Raw genomic sequence first — 16,830 nt, forward strand, 5'->3', positions numbered from 1 at the left:
CTCCCCGGTGGCCGTGGCTGCACCCGCATGTGCACAGGGCTTGGCTCACAGGGTGAGTCACCTTCAGCCACACCTGGGCACTGGGGGACCAACCTGCCCTGCTTCCGTCATGGCTGGGACAGGGAGGTCTCAAGCATCCCCAGCATCAATGCAGGCTGAGCACATCCCAGTAGAACCCTCATCGCCCCCAAGCCTGGGGCCGGGCCCGGGCCGCGGCTGGGTGGATCGGTGGGTCTCCCGGCGTTAGGAAGGGTGCACAGCGGGCTGCATACAACAGTCAGTATATTTCACATGTACAAAAAGTCACACCTAGCTACAGAGCGAGAATGGCACGGCGGGGGCAGGCAGCAGCCCCGCTGCAGCCACCGCCTGGGCCTTGGTCCCTTTCGTTCCAATAGTGTTGGTGCAGCCCCGGGCGACGGAGCAGGAGCTCAACGCCCAGGGCTGCGAGGGAGACAGGAAGTGGGTGGGGTAAAGTGCTGGTCTGCTCTGAAAAATAACCGGGCCCAGGGTGGGAAAGGTGGGTGTGGTGGGGGGCTGATTCCCAGCGCAGCTCCCTTACGGGGTTCGGGACAGCCTCCCAGGCTGCTGGCCTCAGAAGAGGACTAGCGCGTGGATTAGGAGCTCTTCCAGGCAGGGCTGAGGCCTTGTGCCACGGCTGTGACAGTGGGGTGAGCGTCTTTGGTTTAGTGGTTGCCACAGCACGTGTGCTCCAAGGCCCACGAGCACTGCTGCCAGGGTGTTTACATGCCCCCTGCCCAAGCTGGAGCTGAAACTGGTTTGCCACTGCAGGGACATGTTCCCATCTCAAAATCACAGACTTCTTTCACACCCCGAATGCTCAACAGATTTTGTTTGGTTCAGGTGGCTGGATCAGGGCCCACTGGGGCCTTTCACTGCTGTGTCCCACCAACGTGCAGCAAGCCCTGTGTCCTGTACTGGCTGTGGGCCGGGGGGTGTCAGTTCCTCCAAGAGATGCTCCTGGGGGTGGGTGGTGCCCAGGCCCAGGTCAGAGCAGAGAGGCACCAGGCATGGCAGAGCCCAGCGAGTTGGCGCGGAGCAGAACACACAAGAAGGATGATTACAGCCGTTGCTTTGACAAGGAGACAGGTGCGAAGGCCACGTGAGGGCACCTCACAGAGAGCCCACTGCACTTAGTATTTGGTCTGGCTTTTTCCCTACAGAAGAGAACAACACTGTTTGTTGAGAATGGGGGCAGGTCACAACCAGGCCCCAGCCCACCTTTAAGGCCTGGCTTTGAGGCGCTACAGACTGGCGCGGCAAGGAGGAGGCATCACGGCTCGATACCAGGGGGGCAGGGTTGGGAGAACACCCCGGGTACGGTGGCGGCTCAGGCCCTAGCGTGGATGGCGTTACTCCAGCTTCAGGGGTGAAGATAATTCAGGTCCAGCTGGTACCCAACTCCCTGCAAGATCCTGGCCTCCACCCCCGCTTTGCCACATCTGCCCCATGGAGCGGCCGGGCAGGAGGCACCGGTCAGCGGCCGGAGGCTGCCCTGGGAGCACACAGCAGGCTGGGCTGGCCTAGAGAGGGAGGAAGGCTTTGGGGTTTAGGAAAGGCCCCAGGCACAGCATTACCGGATCCAGCCCATGGCCAGTGGCAGCTGTACCCAGCCCTGGCGCCCCCCACGTGTTGCACAGGGCCAGCGATGGGAAATCAGCCCATGGGAGGTGCAAGGGGCCGCGAGCCTGGTGCTGGTGTAGCCCCAGCTGAGGCTGGGGGGTCAGGCCTTGCCGTTCCAGGGGGCATTGTGCCTGAGGAAGGCCGGGGCACTCGCCCGGCTGGGAGCTGTTTGGCTTTGATGCTGGAACGCCACGGCTGCCGCGCAGGCTGGGCCGGCTCCTGCAGCAGGGGCTGCTGCTAGGAGCTGATAAAGGTTGGAACAGCCCAGCCCCCCCGGGCTGCGCTGGCTTGAGACCCACTGGGGCTCCTGCTGCCCACAGCGCCAGCAGGCTGTGTGTGTGCGTGGGGGGGAAATTGGTCTAACCCTGCACCCCAAGACTCAGAACACAGGGCCGGGGAGGCCCCCACACCCAAGGTCACGGCCGCTTGATCCCAAGCACCAGGGGTTTCTGCATCTGCCAGTGGCCTGCTGCCACCGGGGGGTTCCCGCGCCTGCCAGCCCCGGCAGTGCCGAAGTGGAGTGGCGTGCCGGCCGGTCCCGTCCGCGAGCCTGGCTCCTTCCTTGCCCCGGGGGTGCAGGACTCGCTAATACTGTCGCTCTACGGCACTTCCCAAGGCACAGAGCCAGCCTCGCCCGAGGTCCCTTTGGTCCTTCAGTGCGGCGTCGGAGCAGGGGGCGGGAGAGGCAGGACAGAGGCCCCTGGGGAGAGGCCCAGCCACGGATGGGTCCAGGCTCCGGCTGGTGGCGTTGGCCCGTCGGAGCGGCCGGGAGTGAAGGTCTGTGCAGGGGAGAGAGAGGGGGTTAGGGAGCGGGGAGCAGGGGCCACGGGCAGGCCAGAGCGCCCGTGCACAGGCAGCTACTGAGAGGCGCCCAGCTCTGGGGGGGGGTGACGGTAGCCACCCGCCCCTTCCAGCCTGCAGCAGCGTCTCCTTAGTGCGTGTTTGCGCCAGGCTGGTGAGACCAGTGACCCCACCCGAGCCCCAGCCCCGCCCAGCAGAGGCGCCACACCTGCTTTGCATGCCTGGGAAAATCAGCCCCGCAGAGCCCCCAGCTTATGCAGCACCCTCTGTGCTCTGGCCGCAGGCAGCACCCTGGGGTGGGGCACCGAGCCAGGCCACAGGGACCTTCCCCCAGCAGCGCTGGCCACCCGGGGCTGATTTAGGCAGATGCAACAGAGCACGTTAGAGCCCGGGGGGGTGGGGGGTCCCTTACCCTCTGCCCTGGCCGGGCAGCTAAAGGCGGATTGTTCTTGCTGATAGAGGGGGGGGGGCACAGAAACAAGGGGTGGGGGGTCAGAGCCAAGCCGCTGGCAGGTTGGACTCACCCCTCCCCCTCTGGCCTGGGCAGGACCATGCCCCCTTCCAGAGCTGGGAAGCCCTGAAGGGCAGGGGCGGGAGTGGCCGTTTCCTCTCCTTGCTGAGGGGGTCGACCTCCTTGCTGTTAAGGGCTGCGATCCCATTTCACCCCCGAGCATGACCCCGACCCCACCCCCATCCCCAGAACGGGGGAGGGGCACGACCGCTCTCTGCGGCACAGGGGGGCAGCGGCAGGTGGGAGCACCCACTGTGCTGGATTCTGCAGCCCACCCCCAGCCCCCCACATCCAGTGTCGGTATCAGCACCTTCCTCCTGACGCACAGCCGGTCCCCACAGCTCCACCGACCCCACTCCATGCGCTGGGGCAACGAGCCGGCACGTCACTGCACACCCCCCCCCCATGCAGACACCAAGCCCCCTTGGGGGCAGATTTAGTAAACTACTCTACTGCGTTAGCACGGGGGGGCGCGTATGCAGACAGGGCACTCCGTGCGGGGGTGGGGTGGGAGGGGATCCAGCAGGAGGGGGCGTGGCGATTGGGGGGATGCAGACAGGGGGCTCCGTCCGGGGGCAGGGTGGGGGGTCCATGCAGTGCCAGGCCGGGTGCCCGTCAGCACAGGGGCGTGGCAGCGGGAAGGGGCTGGTGCATGCAGGACGGGACGCTCCGTCCGGGGCCATGCACGGGGAGCAGGGCTCGGGGGGGCGATACCTTGGCAGGGCATTACAGCGCCCAGGGCTAACAGTTAGACTCATCATGGTGGGCCGGGTCGCAGAAGAACCTAGAGGCCCGTTTGGCGGATCGGGCCGTGAAGGGGACGCTCTTCAGCACTGCAGACGTTTGACAGAGACACGCATCAAAGCCCGCACGGCCGCACCCATCCCGTCCCCAGGGAGCAGCCAGTGGGGGCTGAGGCCCAGCGAGCCCCTGGCAGAGCAACGGGCATCCCCGGCTGGCGGCTGGCAGCACCTCGGGGCTGGCGCTGCAGGGCAGGGGCAGAATCGGGAACAGGACCCAGGCATCCTGAGTCCTGGCCCGGCCCCACTTCCACTAGGCCGAGCTGCCTCTGGGCCTCCCCCGGCACCCGTGGGGGGTGAGGCGGGAGGGGGCATCTACCTGTGATGATGTCCTCGATGGCCCCGTCCTTGCCCTCGTAGACGGGCCGGTGCTCCTTGGCCTGGCGCCGGCGCAGCTCCGCGATCAGCTCCTGCTGCTGCCACTTGTTCCTCTGCAACGGGCACTGGGTGGGTGAAGGGCTGGGGGGAGGGAGACCCACCCCTCCCCCAGGGCCTGAGCCCGCCCGGGCCCTGCCCCCCCCCCCCCCGCCCCCCCCCCCCCCCCCGCCTGCCCCCCCCCCCCCTCGGGGTTGATCCTGCCTGGCCTGTACCCCACCCTGATCCCACCCGGCTTGTACCCGCCCCCTAGGGCAGATCCCGCCTGTAATCCCCCCACAGCTCCAGGCAGATCCATCCTGCTCCCCAATAACCTCCTCCCGTCCAACCCCCCACCCTTCCAGGTACGCAGGATGGGAGCAGCGCTGACAAGGACAGAGCAGCGTCACCCGTGGGTCCCCCCCCATTCATGGATTCCCCCCCCCATTCCCCCTGCAGCCATAACACGCTTTCCTGGGACAGGCCTTCGGCTTCGTCCCTGTGCTGCTGGGCTGGGCCGACGGGTGAAGTGCCATAGGGATGGAGGGGGAGAAGCTCCGGGCTGCCCCCCCCCCGTACCAGCACCTCCCCCCCTACCTTCTCCAACTTCTTGGCCTCCTGAGCCAACATCTTCTCCCGCAGCACCTCCTCCTGCTTCTTTCGCTGCTCGTTCTCCTGCTCTGCGTCCTGCCGGCACAACGGGGGTTAACGTGGGGCAGAGAGCCAGACCACGGTCCTGCTGGCCAGGTCAGTCAGGGCCCGGGGGCTCGCAGCGTTGGGGGGCGGAGGCAGATGGGGTAGTAGGGAAGGCAGGGCAGGGCGGCCGGACTGGGTCCAGGAGCTGCAGGGCGACTAGGGAGGTGCCAAGATCCAGCCGCCCGAGCGCTCACAGGAAGTGCCGGGACCGTGTCCCTAGCGGACGGGGCAGCCGCTTCCCGTGTGGGACAATGGCAGGAAGGAGCCTGAACCCAGCCCCAGGGCGCAGAGCGGGGGGTGCCGGCTCTGCAGGGGGCTCCACTCACCTTGTAGGAGCGGATGAAGCGAACGAAGATGGGGAAGAACACGGAGGGGGGCATCGTCTTGGGGCTCTCGCCGAAGTAGCGCACGACCGTGTTGTAGGCGTCCTGCCAAACAGGATCTTAGCAAACTCCATGCGCCCCCCAGCCTCCAAGGCGCATCGCTACGCCAGCCAGATGGCCAGAATTTCAAATGCGGTGGCATGCAAAGTCCACATTGGACATGCACACAGTTCTGGTGCACAGCACGTGTGCATGCACAGCTCCCGCCCGGCTGCCCGATGGATGTGTGCACAGTGCACACCCAGCTGCACGCTGGCACACAGGTCTGCACCAAGAGCATTTCTTAGCCCCTGGTTTTTCGTCACCGCGAGTCCCACAACTCAGCCGACAGGCCTGGGGCACAAGAAGCTGCTCGCCCCGGGCCCTGCTTCAGCCAGGGGCCCTCAACTCGCGGGGTGCTTGTGGGGGCCGGAGGCGGAGGGAGAACCCCATGCCTGGGCTGCTGCTGCTCACTCCATAGGCTGCCCCGTTACAATCCCAGCCCCTGCAAGGGAAAGGAGACCCACCCCTGCCCCCCGAGACAGACCCTGCTGCATTGGGCCAGCCGCCGGAGAGCCCCCGGTGCCCCCCAGCCTGCCCCACCCCCTCACCTCCGCCGTCTTGGCGTCCTTCTGCAGCTTCTCCAGCCGGCCCTCGTTGGCTCCCAGGAAGCTGCGCAGGATGCTGTTGTCGTGAATGCTGCACTCACGCCGGATCAGGTCCATGCCACGCCCCAGCTCCTTCACGTCCAGCAGCACGTTCTCCAGGGACACTGCGGGGGAGAGACGGGGGGTCAGACGGGGGACCCCCGACGGGCCAGACATCCCCCTCCGCTCGGGGACATGCTGCTGACCTGGGCCGGGGCAGATCCACAGCAGGGTCGGGGGCAGCCCCCCAGACGGACGAAGGTCCCGGCTCTGACGGGGCCTCAGACAGGGACGGGAAGGGCTCGGCGACCGGGGGAAGGGAGAGATTTAACCCTCGGGAAAGCCACACGTCCCCCTCGATCGGCCCACGGCAGCTTCAGCCGTTGGAGCGTTCCTGGGCCTGGTGGGGGCGGCCAGGGCCAGGCCAGGCCGGCGGGAAGCGGGGCGAGCTGGAGAGCCGTGTGGGGCTGGCTCCAGGGACCAGGGATGGGGGGGGTGGGCAGGGGCAGCTGCTCTACCTGCCGCTGCCTTCTCCACGAAGTGCAGCTCCTGCCAGAAGGTGGCCAGGTCCGGGTACTTCTCCCGCACGGTCAGCGCGATGAAGTGCAGCAGCGTCAGCTTCCGGTCTGTCGACTTGGTGTCCAGCAGCTTCGGGGAGGGGAGCAGAGCGGGGGGAGGGTCAGGGCTGCGGCGGGGGGGTGCACCAGGCCTCGCTGGCTTGCACCTGCGCGTGTACACGTGCAAATATACGCACGTGGAAGTAGCTGCACAAACGTGCACCTTGTGTACCAAGCGTGCGCGCACTAGGGTGCGTGCGCAGATCAGCGTGCACCGGCATCCGTGCGTGGGCACGGCCAGCAGCCTCGACATGCAAGCGGCCCGAAGGCTCCTTACCAGGTCCAAGCTCTGCAATTTGAAGCCGTAGACGCAGCCGCGTTTGCTGCTGTTCATGTAGTTGCCCAGGGCCAGGATAATCTGCAGAGGGACCCGCAGGGCAGTGTCAGAGACACGAAACCAGCCGCCAGCCAGAGCCTGCAGGCAGCCCACGCACCCCTGTGTCCCCCCAGCAGAGCCCGCGTCCCTTCCCACCTCCCAGCCCAGAGCGGCCTCCGGCCTCAAGCGTCACAGCTAGGACTCGGGTTCTCTTCCCAGCAGCCAAGTGAGTCGCCCACTGTGCCTCTCTTTCCCCGTCTGTAAAATGGGGCTAGCCCCCGGCTCCCTTCCCTGCTGCAGTCACCCAGCCGGGCTCCCACCGAGTCTCAGGCCCCAAACCCAGCTCACTGCCCAGGTCCTAGCCCCAGCACCTGCTTGGGGCTCCCTCCAGCCGCCCCCCCAGACAAGGAGCAGCTGGCATGTCGGGCAGCGCCTGGCTGCAGAGAGAAACCTAAATCCCTAGGGCCCTCCCGGCAGCCACACCTTGGCCTCCTGTTCTACCCGCTGAGCGGTCCCAGGCCAGCGCCAGGAACACCCCAGTGCCCCGGGCTCCCCTTCCTGCCGCAGCCACGCGCCCGCTCACCTCCAGCACGTGCTTTAGCTTCTGAGACGCCTTGACAGAGGCCGAGGCAGCGATGACGGCGTTGAGTTGCTGGAGGGGCAGGAGAGGGACCAAATCACTGAGCGTCACGTCCCCCTTCCCCCACCCGAGATGTGTGCATCCCCCCTCCCCGGCCCGGGGTGAGACAGGACTAGGGAAACATGCAGGGTGTGCGTGTGTGTGTGCGTGCGCACCACCCACCAGGGGTGAGATCTGTGTGGAGGGGGCTGGGAGGCTGAAAGGCCCTTGGGTGGTGGTGGGCCCCCGGTCTTTGGGGAGGGAGCACATGCCCTTAGGTGCACCCCAGGGGCTGGAGCTAGCGGAAGTTTAACTGGCCCCAAGGACCTGGTGCCATCAATGGCCCGATGCAACATCTCTCCACTGAAGACAAAGGGGCTTAACCGACGAGCCCAGCCCCTGGCCCCCCCCCCTCGCCTTGGCGGGTCGAAGCCTCGGTCCCACAGCCAGGGCCCCGGGCATGGTACTCGGGCCACTCTAGGGCCAGGGGCCGGTTCCAGCGTGGGGGTGTATGGGGCTCGGTCTGCTCTGGGGGTGGGCTCGTGGCAAGCCCAGGACCAGGGTCCAGCGTGGGGGGCGCGTGGGGCTTGGGCCGCTCTGGGGCAGAGCTCGGGGCAAGCCCAGGGCCAGGGGCCGGGCTCCAGCGTGGGGGCACGTGGGGCTCGGGCCGCTCTGGGGCACAGCTCGGGGCAAGCCCAGGGCCAGGGCTCCAGCGTGGGGGACGCGTGGGGCTCGGGCCGCTCTGGGGCACAGCTCGGGGCAAGCCCAGGGCCAGGGGCCGGGCTCCAGCGTGGGGGGCGGGGCCCATACCGGCGTCAGCATCTGCAGGTTCTCGTGGAAGTTGCCCAGGAAGGCCATGATGCCCATGCGCTGCGCCAGGCGCTCCACCTTGCTGAAGTGCAGCATGAACCGGTCCTCGTCCGCCAGCTCCTCCAGCGGCTTGCGCTCCTTCTCGTACTGCCGCAGCAGCTTCACCTCCGCCTCCGTGGGCAGGAACCGCATCAGGCACTCCACGAAGTCCACCGGCAGCGTCTGCAGGTCAAACCTGCCGGCCAGGCGGGACCCGTCAGCACGGGGAGCAGGGCCGCCCCACACCACCACCCAGGGCCGGGCGCAGCTCCGGGGCAGTCAGGGGAGATGCCCTCCCATTTACCCTCCCAGTACCCGCTGCAAAGCCACGTGTTCTCCCCTGAGGCTGGAGGCGCTGCCTGGGCCCCTCCCTCCCCCGGCTCCTGCAAAGCACTGGAGCTGGGGGAGGGGATTCCAGCCCCCCCGCATTCCCAGGGGCCGAGCCTGCGGCTGGGGGCGCAAAGCAGGGGCTCCCCCGGCCCCGCCCGGGGACACCTACATGTGGATGGCTCTGCAGATCTCCTCGGCGCTGCGGCCCGCCTTGCGCAGCGTGATGGCCAGGTTCTTGGCCCGGTTGGCCTCCAGCAGTGTCACCTTGCTGGCCGCCTTGTGCGAGGCCTTGCTCTTGGCGCAGACCAGCTCCATGGCTGGGCCCTGAGCTTTCGTTTTGAAGAGCTCCTCGAACTTCTCCAGGTCCAGGTCCTGGCGGGGAGAGGAAAGAGCGTCACCCCGCAGGCCCTGCCCCACGGCTCCCAGCCAGGCTGGGCACCCGAACCGGGACACCACTGCCACACCGGCCACGCGAGCTGCCAGCTAGGCCTGGGGGGGCCCCGCCCCGGGAGCTCCCTGGGGATCCCCGCAGAATGGGGGTCAGCACCCCACTAGGGACTGCTCACTGCCCTCCCCAGGGGCCCTAGGACGGGACCCCCACTAGGGACTGCTTGAGCCAGCCCCAGTGCACCGCTGCCCCCAGGCCGGCAGGAGCACCCATGCCCCGGCTCCGTGAGCTCCACTCCCTCTCCCACCGGGACGAGGCCCCCGGCCCTGCACCCACCTCCAGGATCCTCTCGTCATCCAGCTCACTGAAGACGGTGCCGCTGATCTGGTTGGGTTTCAGGGCCGTCCAGTTAAAGATGGGCAGGCGGAACTTGGTCTTGATGGGTTTCTTTATCCGGATGGCTGGGGACAAGGAGGCAGGGGAGGGTGTGAAACCGCCTCGCTCGCAGCGACCCCACAGGTAACCCACGGCCTGGGCAGAGCGGGCAGGAGAGAGGGGCACGGCCTCGGTCGACACCCCCAGCCCACCGGTGCAGCCGGCCACAGCCCTGGGCTGTAAGGACCTGCCCACAATAGCGCCTACCTGTTTTATATCCCGGCCCCTTTCCCAGCATGCACTGCAGCCAGCCTACAACGTCCCTGCACTACAAATCCCAGAATGCCGGGGTCCTTTAATCACACCCCCCCCACCCCCACCGGGTCAGCACACCACACGCTGGGCCAGGCCACGTATCTAAAACCCCAGCTCTCCCCAGAGAGACCTGGGCACCCCCCAGTTGAACGGAGCAGCGCAGCGAGACCCAGGGACAGATGCAGGGGGTGCCTAAAGATCAGGCAGCAGCAGGGGCAGCCCCTGGGGCCCTCCAGGTCTCTCTATCCTGGGGGCAGGCACCCCAAAAGCTCTGATTGCAAACCCAGCGGCTGGGCTGAGCTGTGGGAATTTGGAGGGAAATTTTCCCGCAACCACAGCTCTGGCCTTGAACACAAAGGGCAATTCCCAGGAGACACCCCTCCCCACCCCCCCGAAGACCTCCCTCCTCCTCCTCGCCTTCCCCACAGGACACCCCGCCCCACACTACAGAAGATCCTCCCCACCTGCCCCACCGGAGACCTCCCCCACCTATCCCACAGGAGACCCCCTCCCCACCTGTCCCATGGGACCCCCCCTACACCCTATGGAAGATCCTCCCCACCTGCCCCATGGGAGATCTCCCCCACTTGTCCCATGGGACACACACACCCCACTGGCCCCGGGACCAGCACTCCTGGCCCTAACAGGGACCCTTCCTACCTGACAACCCCACGGTGAGGATGACGGAGGGCGAGGTCCCAGGCAGCGGAGGGGCAGGGGGGCACTTGTCTGTGGGGAGAGAGGGACAGGGTGAGGGGCTGGCTCCTCCGGGGGCACCGGGCAGCAATCCCAGGGCACGGGCCGAGCTTACCTGGCAGTGGTGGGGCCGGCGGGGGCACAGGGGGGGGGGGAGGTGGGGGCGGGGGGGCAGCCTCCACAGGAGGCAAGGCCGGGAGGCAGATGTCGTAGTCGGGGACGTTTCCTTCACCCTCCAGGGGCGGCAGCGGGTCGCTCCCCGGCTCCCCGGGCTGGCAGGAGTCACAGTGCCGCCGGAAAGCCGCCTCCTTCTCCTTGATGATCCTGCGCAGCGTGTGCACCTGGTGAGTTGTGCTCTCGAAGGTCTCCTGTCCCGGCAGACGGGGGCGGTTAGGGCTGGGTCCCCCCCACAAGCCAGATCCCAGCCCGCACGTCCGGAGGGGGCCTGAGCCGCTATTGCACCCAGCGGACAGAGCCCCGGCTCCCAGAGCTCGGCATGTGACCGGGAACGCGGCCCGAGGCGACGGATGTTCCCACAGAGCATGCCCAGTAGCAAGGCAGGCTCCCCCTAGCCCCCAGGCAGGGAGACCCGCTGCCCCCCAGCCCGCTGGGCATCTCGGCAGGTGGACAGGGGCATGCTGGGAATGGGGCCGGGCCGGGAGCACCCTGGGCTCCTGGCAGACGAGAGGCTCAGGGCCCCATTGCTCAGTTGTTCCCCCAGCCCGATCCCTGCCCCACACCTTGACCAGCTCCAGCTCCTTCTCCCGCTGCAGGAGCTGCTTCTCCAGCTCCGCCACGCGCATCACGTTCTCGTTCTCCAGATCCAGCAGCTTCTCCGCCAACTGCAGACAGAGCACGAGGCAGCTGTTACCGGGGGCCCAGGGCACCGCCAGGAGCCGCCGTACACCCTGTCTGCCGGCTGCTGGTTCTGCCACGGTTCGGACACGGCCCCACACCCCCAGCACAAACAGAAAGGGAAGCCCCCTTCCGCCCCATGGCAGGAGAACTCCTGGGAATCTGCCCCCCACCCCCGTGACTCCTGGGGGAAGTCTGACGTTCCCAGACACCCAGGGAAGAACCTGTGCAGAATCCCCTCGAGGGTGAGGGCCGAGAGCCCCCCACACCCCGGCCCTGACCCCCAGCGCCGGTTCCAGCCAGACCCATCTGCCCAGGCAATCCGCAGGCGTGAACGCTGCTCCGGTGGCTCATGGGAATTGGAGTCACACCCCCCCGGTGGGAGACAGCGCGCAGGCCTGGCGGGGACCTAGCCCGCGGTACAGACGGGCCGGGGTGCCTACGTGGGAGACGTGCTCCTCCAGCTCCTCCACTTTCTCCAGCGCCACATTCTTAGTCTCCGCGTCCTCCAGCAGCCCCCCAACGTCGAAGACATTGTCCAGGTAGGCCTGGATCTGCACCTGCAGCTTCTCGCTCTCTGTGTGCCGTGACTTCTGTGGGGGGGGGACACACCCGGCGTCAGGACAGCAGAACACTCTCCGCCCACCCGCCTCCCTTCCCCGGGGGGCACCGGCCCCTCGGCAGGCTGCCTGCCAGCGTAGAGCACCCACTTCTCCCCAGCGGCTGCTTTCCTCTCACGCCACCCCTGTGCTGTCGCCCACCCCCATGTCACAGAGAGGGAAACTGAGGCCCGGTGAGGTTGGAGAGGGAGGGCGACTGCCCTGCGTGAGCCTGGGGGAGTCACTTCCCCTCTCTCTGGGCCTAAGGACCCTACTGGGGGCAAGGGCAGGCCTGGGGGGCAGATCCCCCCCACCTCTGCCTATTGTGCCTCGCTCTGAAGCAGCCGGTGCTGGGCCCCGGGGGGGCTGATGCAGCCTGGCCACGTCTCCGTCTCCTCCATGCTACTGGGGGGCCTCAGGCTACCGCGATGGGGTCTCGGGGCTCCCCGGCTCTACCTGCAGGAACTCCTCCAGGCCTAGCTTGGTGAATTCGTACTGCAGGTGCACCCGGAAATTCATGTCCTCCACCGAGTGCACCACAATGTTGATGAACTGCATGCAGGCCACCTGCAAGGGAGGGGGGGAGTTACCATAGGGAATGGGGGGGAGTAGGATACCCACACCAGCCAGCTGGCCTTGGGGGGGCGGCGGGGTCACTGGGATCCAGGCACCAGCCAGCCAGCTCTCAGGGGGGAGGGGAGGGGGTCTCTGGGTTTGGGATCTATACATCAGCTGGCCTTTGAGGGACAGGGGGTCACGGGGCTGGGATCCATGCACCAGCCAGTCGGCCTTTGGTGGGTGGGGTCACGGGGCTGGGATCCATGCACCAGCCAGCCGGCCTTCAGGCTGGGGGTTGTCACTGGGTCTGGGATCCAGGCACCAGCCAGCCGGCCCTCGGGTGGAGGGGGGCGGTCTCTGGGTTTGGGATCTATACATCAGCCGGCCTTTGGGGGACAGGGGGTCACGAGGCTGGGATCCATGCACCAGCCAGTCGGCCTTGGGGTGGGAGGGGGGGGTCACTGGGTCTGGGATCCATGCACCAGCCAGCCGGCCTTCGGGGGACAGGGGGTCACGGGGGCGGGATCCAGGCCTGCCTGCCTGGGCAGCTGTTCTCCAGTGACTTGGCTGCCAGGCACTTGCTAGAGCCCCCCTGGGAGGGCAGCGCTGGCCCCGCTCTCCCCAGGTCGGGGCTACCCCCGACTGCTCACCATGAAATCGATGTTGCTGTCCTCGTTCCGGAAATAGTCCATGAGCTTCTCAAAGCGGTGCGTCTCTTTGCAGACCTGCAAGGCGCCCGCAGATGGGTTACCGCCTGGCCCACCCTGACAGCCCCACCGTCCGCGCACAGCTCTCCCTAGGCCCTTGTGCCCATCCCCCCGGCATCGGGGCACGGTCTGCTCTTCGGTCGGATTAACCCTGGGATCCCAGGGCAGCTGCTCTGTGCTGGAATGGGCTGGACGGAGCACCCAGATACTGTCTGCAGCCCCTGGACCCATTGCAGCCACCTGGGCGCCCCTAGAGATGGGGCTGCCCATCCCCAACAGGCTCAGAGCTGCCCCAGTCTCTGCCCCCACAATGCCCGTCCCAGCTCCTGGGGCGTGGGCGGGGAACGGCGCCCCCTTGTGGCAGGGCCGGGCTCACCTCTTTGAAGTTGTCGAAGGCAGCGAGAATGATTTCGTGGCCTCCCCTCACCAGGCAGACAGCCGCCAGCAGCTCCAACACCAGGGCCTTGGTCCTAGGGGACGACCAAGGGGCTCAGTGACTCACCCACCACCCACACGCCCTGCCCTGCCGGGGCAGGGCCCAGCCAGGATCGTGCCGGCCTGACAGCGGCAGAGTCTACGCCGGGGACTCCCAGGCTGGGGTGACAGTCCCAGAGAGCCCAGGCCGGCGCCAGGTTCCCGCCACCCTGGCCTGGCAGGGATCGGGGAGTCCAGTGTCTGCCAGCTGCTGCGGGCACCGTCCCACGGGGCCTGGACTGAGACCCATTTCACACTCCGGCCACCCAGCTGGGCTGGAAGGGAGCCGGCCGCCTGGAGGCGAAAGGTTGTGTAGCCCAGCACCTTTCTGCTACGGTCTGTAATCCCCACGCTATCCCCCGGCCCGGCCCTGCTCAGCTCCCCACCGAGACAGGCCCAGGAAGGGGTCTCGTCCCCCGTGGAGAACCAGGGAGGGGACGCAGGGTGGAAGTCAGCCCAGCTGGGAATGGGACCCCGATCTGCCCGGGGAGGGGAGCGGCACCAGTGCCTTACCTGGGGTTCTTGTTATTCAGGCTGAGCGCGATCTCGTTCACGGCGTGGGGATGGGACATCACCAGGTTGAAGCCGTACTGAGGAGGGAGGGAAAGGCAGAGAGCGGGGCGTTAGCAACAGCAGGATGGCCAGGAACGGGGGTCCGGGGTACACAGCCCCCACACACAACACAGCCCCTTTGCTTCCCAGCAGCTCAGGACAGGGCTGCAGGAGGACGTGCTGGGTTTCATCCGGAGCAGCCCGTGGGCTCTAACCAGCCATCCATGCCCTCCCCGCTTGCTCAGAGATGTCGATTTTTTTCTCTCCTATAAAATTCCCCAAGTTCACATTTTTTGCACCAGGGGAAACTCAAACCCAGGTGCTATCTGCTGCCCGGTCCCAAATTACATAACGGCTGCTACAGCCGGGCCTCGCAGGAGATGTTGCCGGAGTCTGGGAGGGCGAGGCACCCTCCTGCTTCAGGGCAGCAGCAGCGATTGGGGGTCAGGAGGGGAGGTGACCCCATTGCCCCCCCTGCAGGGATTCCTGCCCCTTCCCCAGGGGCTCGACACAGCCCGACGGCAGGGGCAGTAGCACCACGTCCCCCCATCGCCCCCGAGTCGGTGGTAGGTGCTGGGCGCCGGGTACCTGGTAGTTCATGATGGCCCGCAGGCACATGATGCAGACGTGGACGTCGTCCTTCTGGCTCACCAGCCGCGAGTTCTTCAGCGCCTTCCTGCTGGGCAAGGTGCTGCAGCTGCCAAAGACATGGCAGCCTGCGGTCAGCGAGCCCCAGAAGGGGCTGCCTGGCGACCTCCGAGCCGGGCACCCAGAGCACGCTAGCTCCCGAGACTCTGGCTCCGGCAGCGTCTGGGGGCTGAAACCCGACCGAGCATCTCTGAGCCACTGCCCCGCCCCCCCAGCGCCTCTGCCAGTCCCTGGAGCTGCACCGGCCCCGCCACGCCCTGCGCCTCGTGCCAGCCTCGGCCCTCGTGCACAGGGCAAGGCAGCGCTTTGCACGCTCCTCGGAGCGCACGGCGAGGGGTCTGCACAGGCCCGGCCCTGGAGGGCGCAGGAGGAGTAATGGGCCCCGTCCCCTTCCCCAGCTGCGGGCACCGAGCCATGGAGCATGCACAGCCCGGCCCCTTGCGCCAGCCGGGGGCACAGACACTGCACGGGCACGTGGCACACTCCTGCTGCGCTGGGATCCGAATGCTGCAGCCCCACTCCCGGCCTGGCGGGGCCCACGTGGCCAGAGCTCCACGGGCCACGCCAGGCAGGGAGGAGTCTGTGTCCTTCAGCTCCCGGCCACACCCACCCCGCCTTGCTGCCCGGTTCAGACGCAGTCACAGAGGAGCTGAGCCAACCAGCGCGGGGGGACGTGCGCCTCACCTGTCCTGCCCCAGACCCAGGGAGCTCACCGTCTCGATGGGGGGGAGGGGAAGGGACCGGCCCAAGTCACGCAGCAGCTCGGTATCCTGAGTCCCAGCGCAACGTCCTGTCCACTGGGCCACACCCCACCTGTGTCCCCCCCGCTGACAGCCCCCAGCCCCGGCTCTGCTCCGAGCAGTAATGGGCCATCTCCAGGCAGCGCTGACGGGGGCAGCAGGCCCCATCAGAGGGGACGATGCAGGGCACCGCACGGAACAGGCAGGGCAAGGCACGCAGACGGGGAGGGACAGGGCAGCAGGGAGGGCAGTTGCTGGTCACAAGGGTAGTGTGGGGTCTGTGGAGGGGCAGGACACACAGGGGGCCACAGGGCAGAGAATGGGGGGGGTGAGCACAGAGGTCTGCTGGCACCGGAGGGGCGGGGAGCGAGGGAGAGACGCGCTGAGCAGGGGGATCCCGCAAGGAATATGGATGTGGGCGCAGAGGGAGAGGGAGGCAGAGTCGGGGCACCGGTAGGTGGAAAAACCAAAGGGGGAGAAGAGAAAGAGACACGCATGCACACACATGTACAAACACCCAGATGCACACATTGACACACGTGTACGAACACCCAGATGCACACAAGCATGCACACGTCGACACACGTGACTGAACACCAAGATGTACACGTTCACTCCACACACACTCACACACACACATCCACTCCAAGCACACTCATACACGTCTACACCCATCCATGTGATGTCCATCCCCACTCACACACACACATCCACTCCAAGCACACTCACACACGTCTACAACCATCTACACGATGTCCACCCCATGCATGCACATATACATTCACTCTCACACGTCCACTCCATGCACACTCACACACGTTTACGCCCATCCACGTGATGTCCACCCCCACTCACACATGTCCACTCTGCGCGCGCACACATCCACGTGATGTCCACCCCCCCCCACACACACACACATCCACTCACAGGCCCAGCCCCATCCACGCCCCTGCGGCTGAGCAGAGCAGAAAGGTGCAGAGCGTGGTGGCGGCCCTGGGGGGCTTGTGCCCAGCAGGCCGTGCGGGTACTTACCCAGCGAGAAGTGGGGCAGGCACAGCCAGAGGACAGAGAGAGAGAGACGGGCAGGCAGAGCGAGAGGGAGACGGGCCCTGAAAGCAGAGAGAGGAGGGCGCATTACTGACCCCCCGGCGGAGGCGGGACACAGGGCTGGCAGCAGAGAAGGGGACAATCCGGCCCTGGGGAAGCGAGAAGGGGGCACATGTCCCGGGGAGGGTGGGGAGCGCAGAGGGTGTGTAGCGTAGAGCAGAGCAGGCAGATGCAGAGTGGGGGGGAGCATGGACCATGGGGGGGGGCACGTACAATAGGGCAGAGCAGAGGGGGGTGTACCAGGCAGGCGGGTACGTACCATGGGGGGGG

General features: G+C 67.0%; 1 protein-coding gene across 3 annotated transcripts in view; it reads right to left on the minus strand.

Moving 5' to 3' along the window:
* Nucleotides 1-1,879: 1,879 nt before the first annotated feature.
* Nucleotides 1,880-16,830, minus strand: part of FMNL3 (formin like 3) — a 43,243-nt gene continuing 28,292 nt past the window's right edge. For 2 of the 3 annotated variants that reach the window (XM_034792447.1, XM_034792445.1), the window contains 20 exons: nucleotides 14,654-14,762; nucleotides 14,027-14,103; nucleotides 13,416-13,509; nucleotides 12,983-13,057; nucleotides 12,231-12,341; nucleotides 11,619-11,768; nucleotides 11,061-11,162; nucleotides 10,436-10,688; nucleotides 10,285-10,353; nucleotides 9,271-9,395; nucleotides 8,716-8,918; nucleotides 8,178-8,412; nucleotides 7,332-7,400; nucleotides 6,710-6,790; nucleotides 6,334-6,463; nucleotides 5,780-5,940; nucleotides 5,133-5,234; nucleotides 4,708-4,797; nucleotides 4,076-4,187; nucleotides 1,880-2,423 (listed from right to left, as the gene is read on the minus strand). In XM_034792447.1, the coding sequence (XP_034648338.1) occupies nucleotides 2,230-2,423; nucleotides 4,076-4,187; nucleotides 4,708-4,797; nucleotides 5,133-5,234; nucleotides 5,780-5,940; nucleotides 6,334-6,463; nucleotides 6,710-6,790; nucleotides 7,332-7,400; nucleotides 8,178-8,412; nucleotides 8,716-8,918; nucleotides 9,271-9,395; nucleotides 10,285-10,353; nucleotides 10,436-10,688; nucleotides 11,061-11,162; nucleotides 11,619-11,768; nucleotides 12,231-12,341; nucleotides 12,983-13,057; nucleotides 13,416-13,509; nucleotides 14,027-14,103; nucleotides 14,654-14,762 (2,542 nt within the window). In that variant the 3' untranslated portion in view covers nucleotides 1,880-2,229. Of the gene's footprint in view, nucleotides 2,424-3,670; nucleotides 3,790-4,075; nucleotides 4,188-4,707; nucleotides 4,798-5,132; nucleotides 5,235-5,779; nucleotides 5,941-6,333; nucleotides 6,464-6,709; nucleotides 6,791-7,331; nucleotides 7,401-8,177; nucleotides 8,413-8,715; nucleotides 8,919-9,270; nucleotides 9,396-10,284; nucleotides 10,354-10,435; nucleotides 10,689-11,060; nucleotides 11,163-11,618; nucleotides 11,769-12,230; nucleotides 12,342-12,982; nucleotides 13,058-13,415; nucleotides 13,510-14,026; nucleotides 14,104-14,653; nucleotides 14,763-16,830 lie in introns of all 3 variants that reach the window. The other variant, XM_034792446.1, reaches the window with a different exon arrangement.

This window comes from Trachemys scripta, chromosome 16 (genome assembly GCF_013100865.1).
Source record: "Trachemys scripta elegans isolate TJP31775 chromosome 16, CAS_Tse_1.0, whole genome shotgun sequence".
NCBI lineage: Eukaryota > Metazoa > Chordata > Testudines > Emydidae > Trachemys > Trachemys scripta.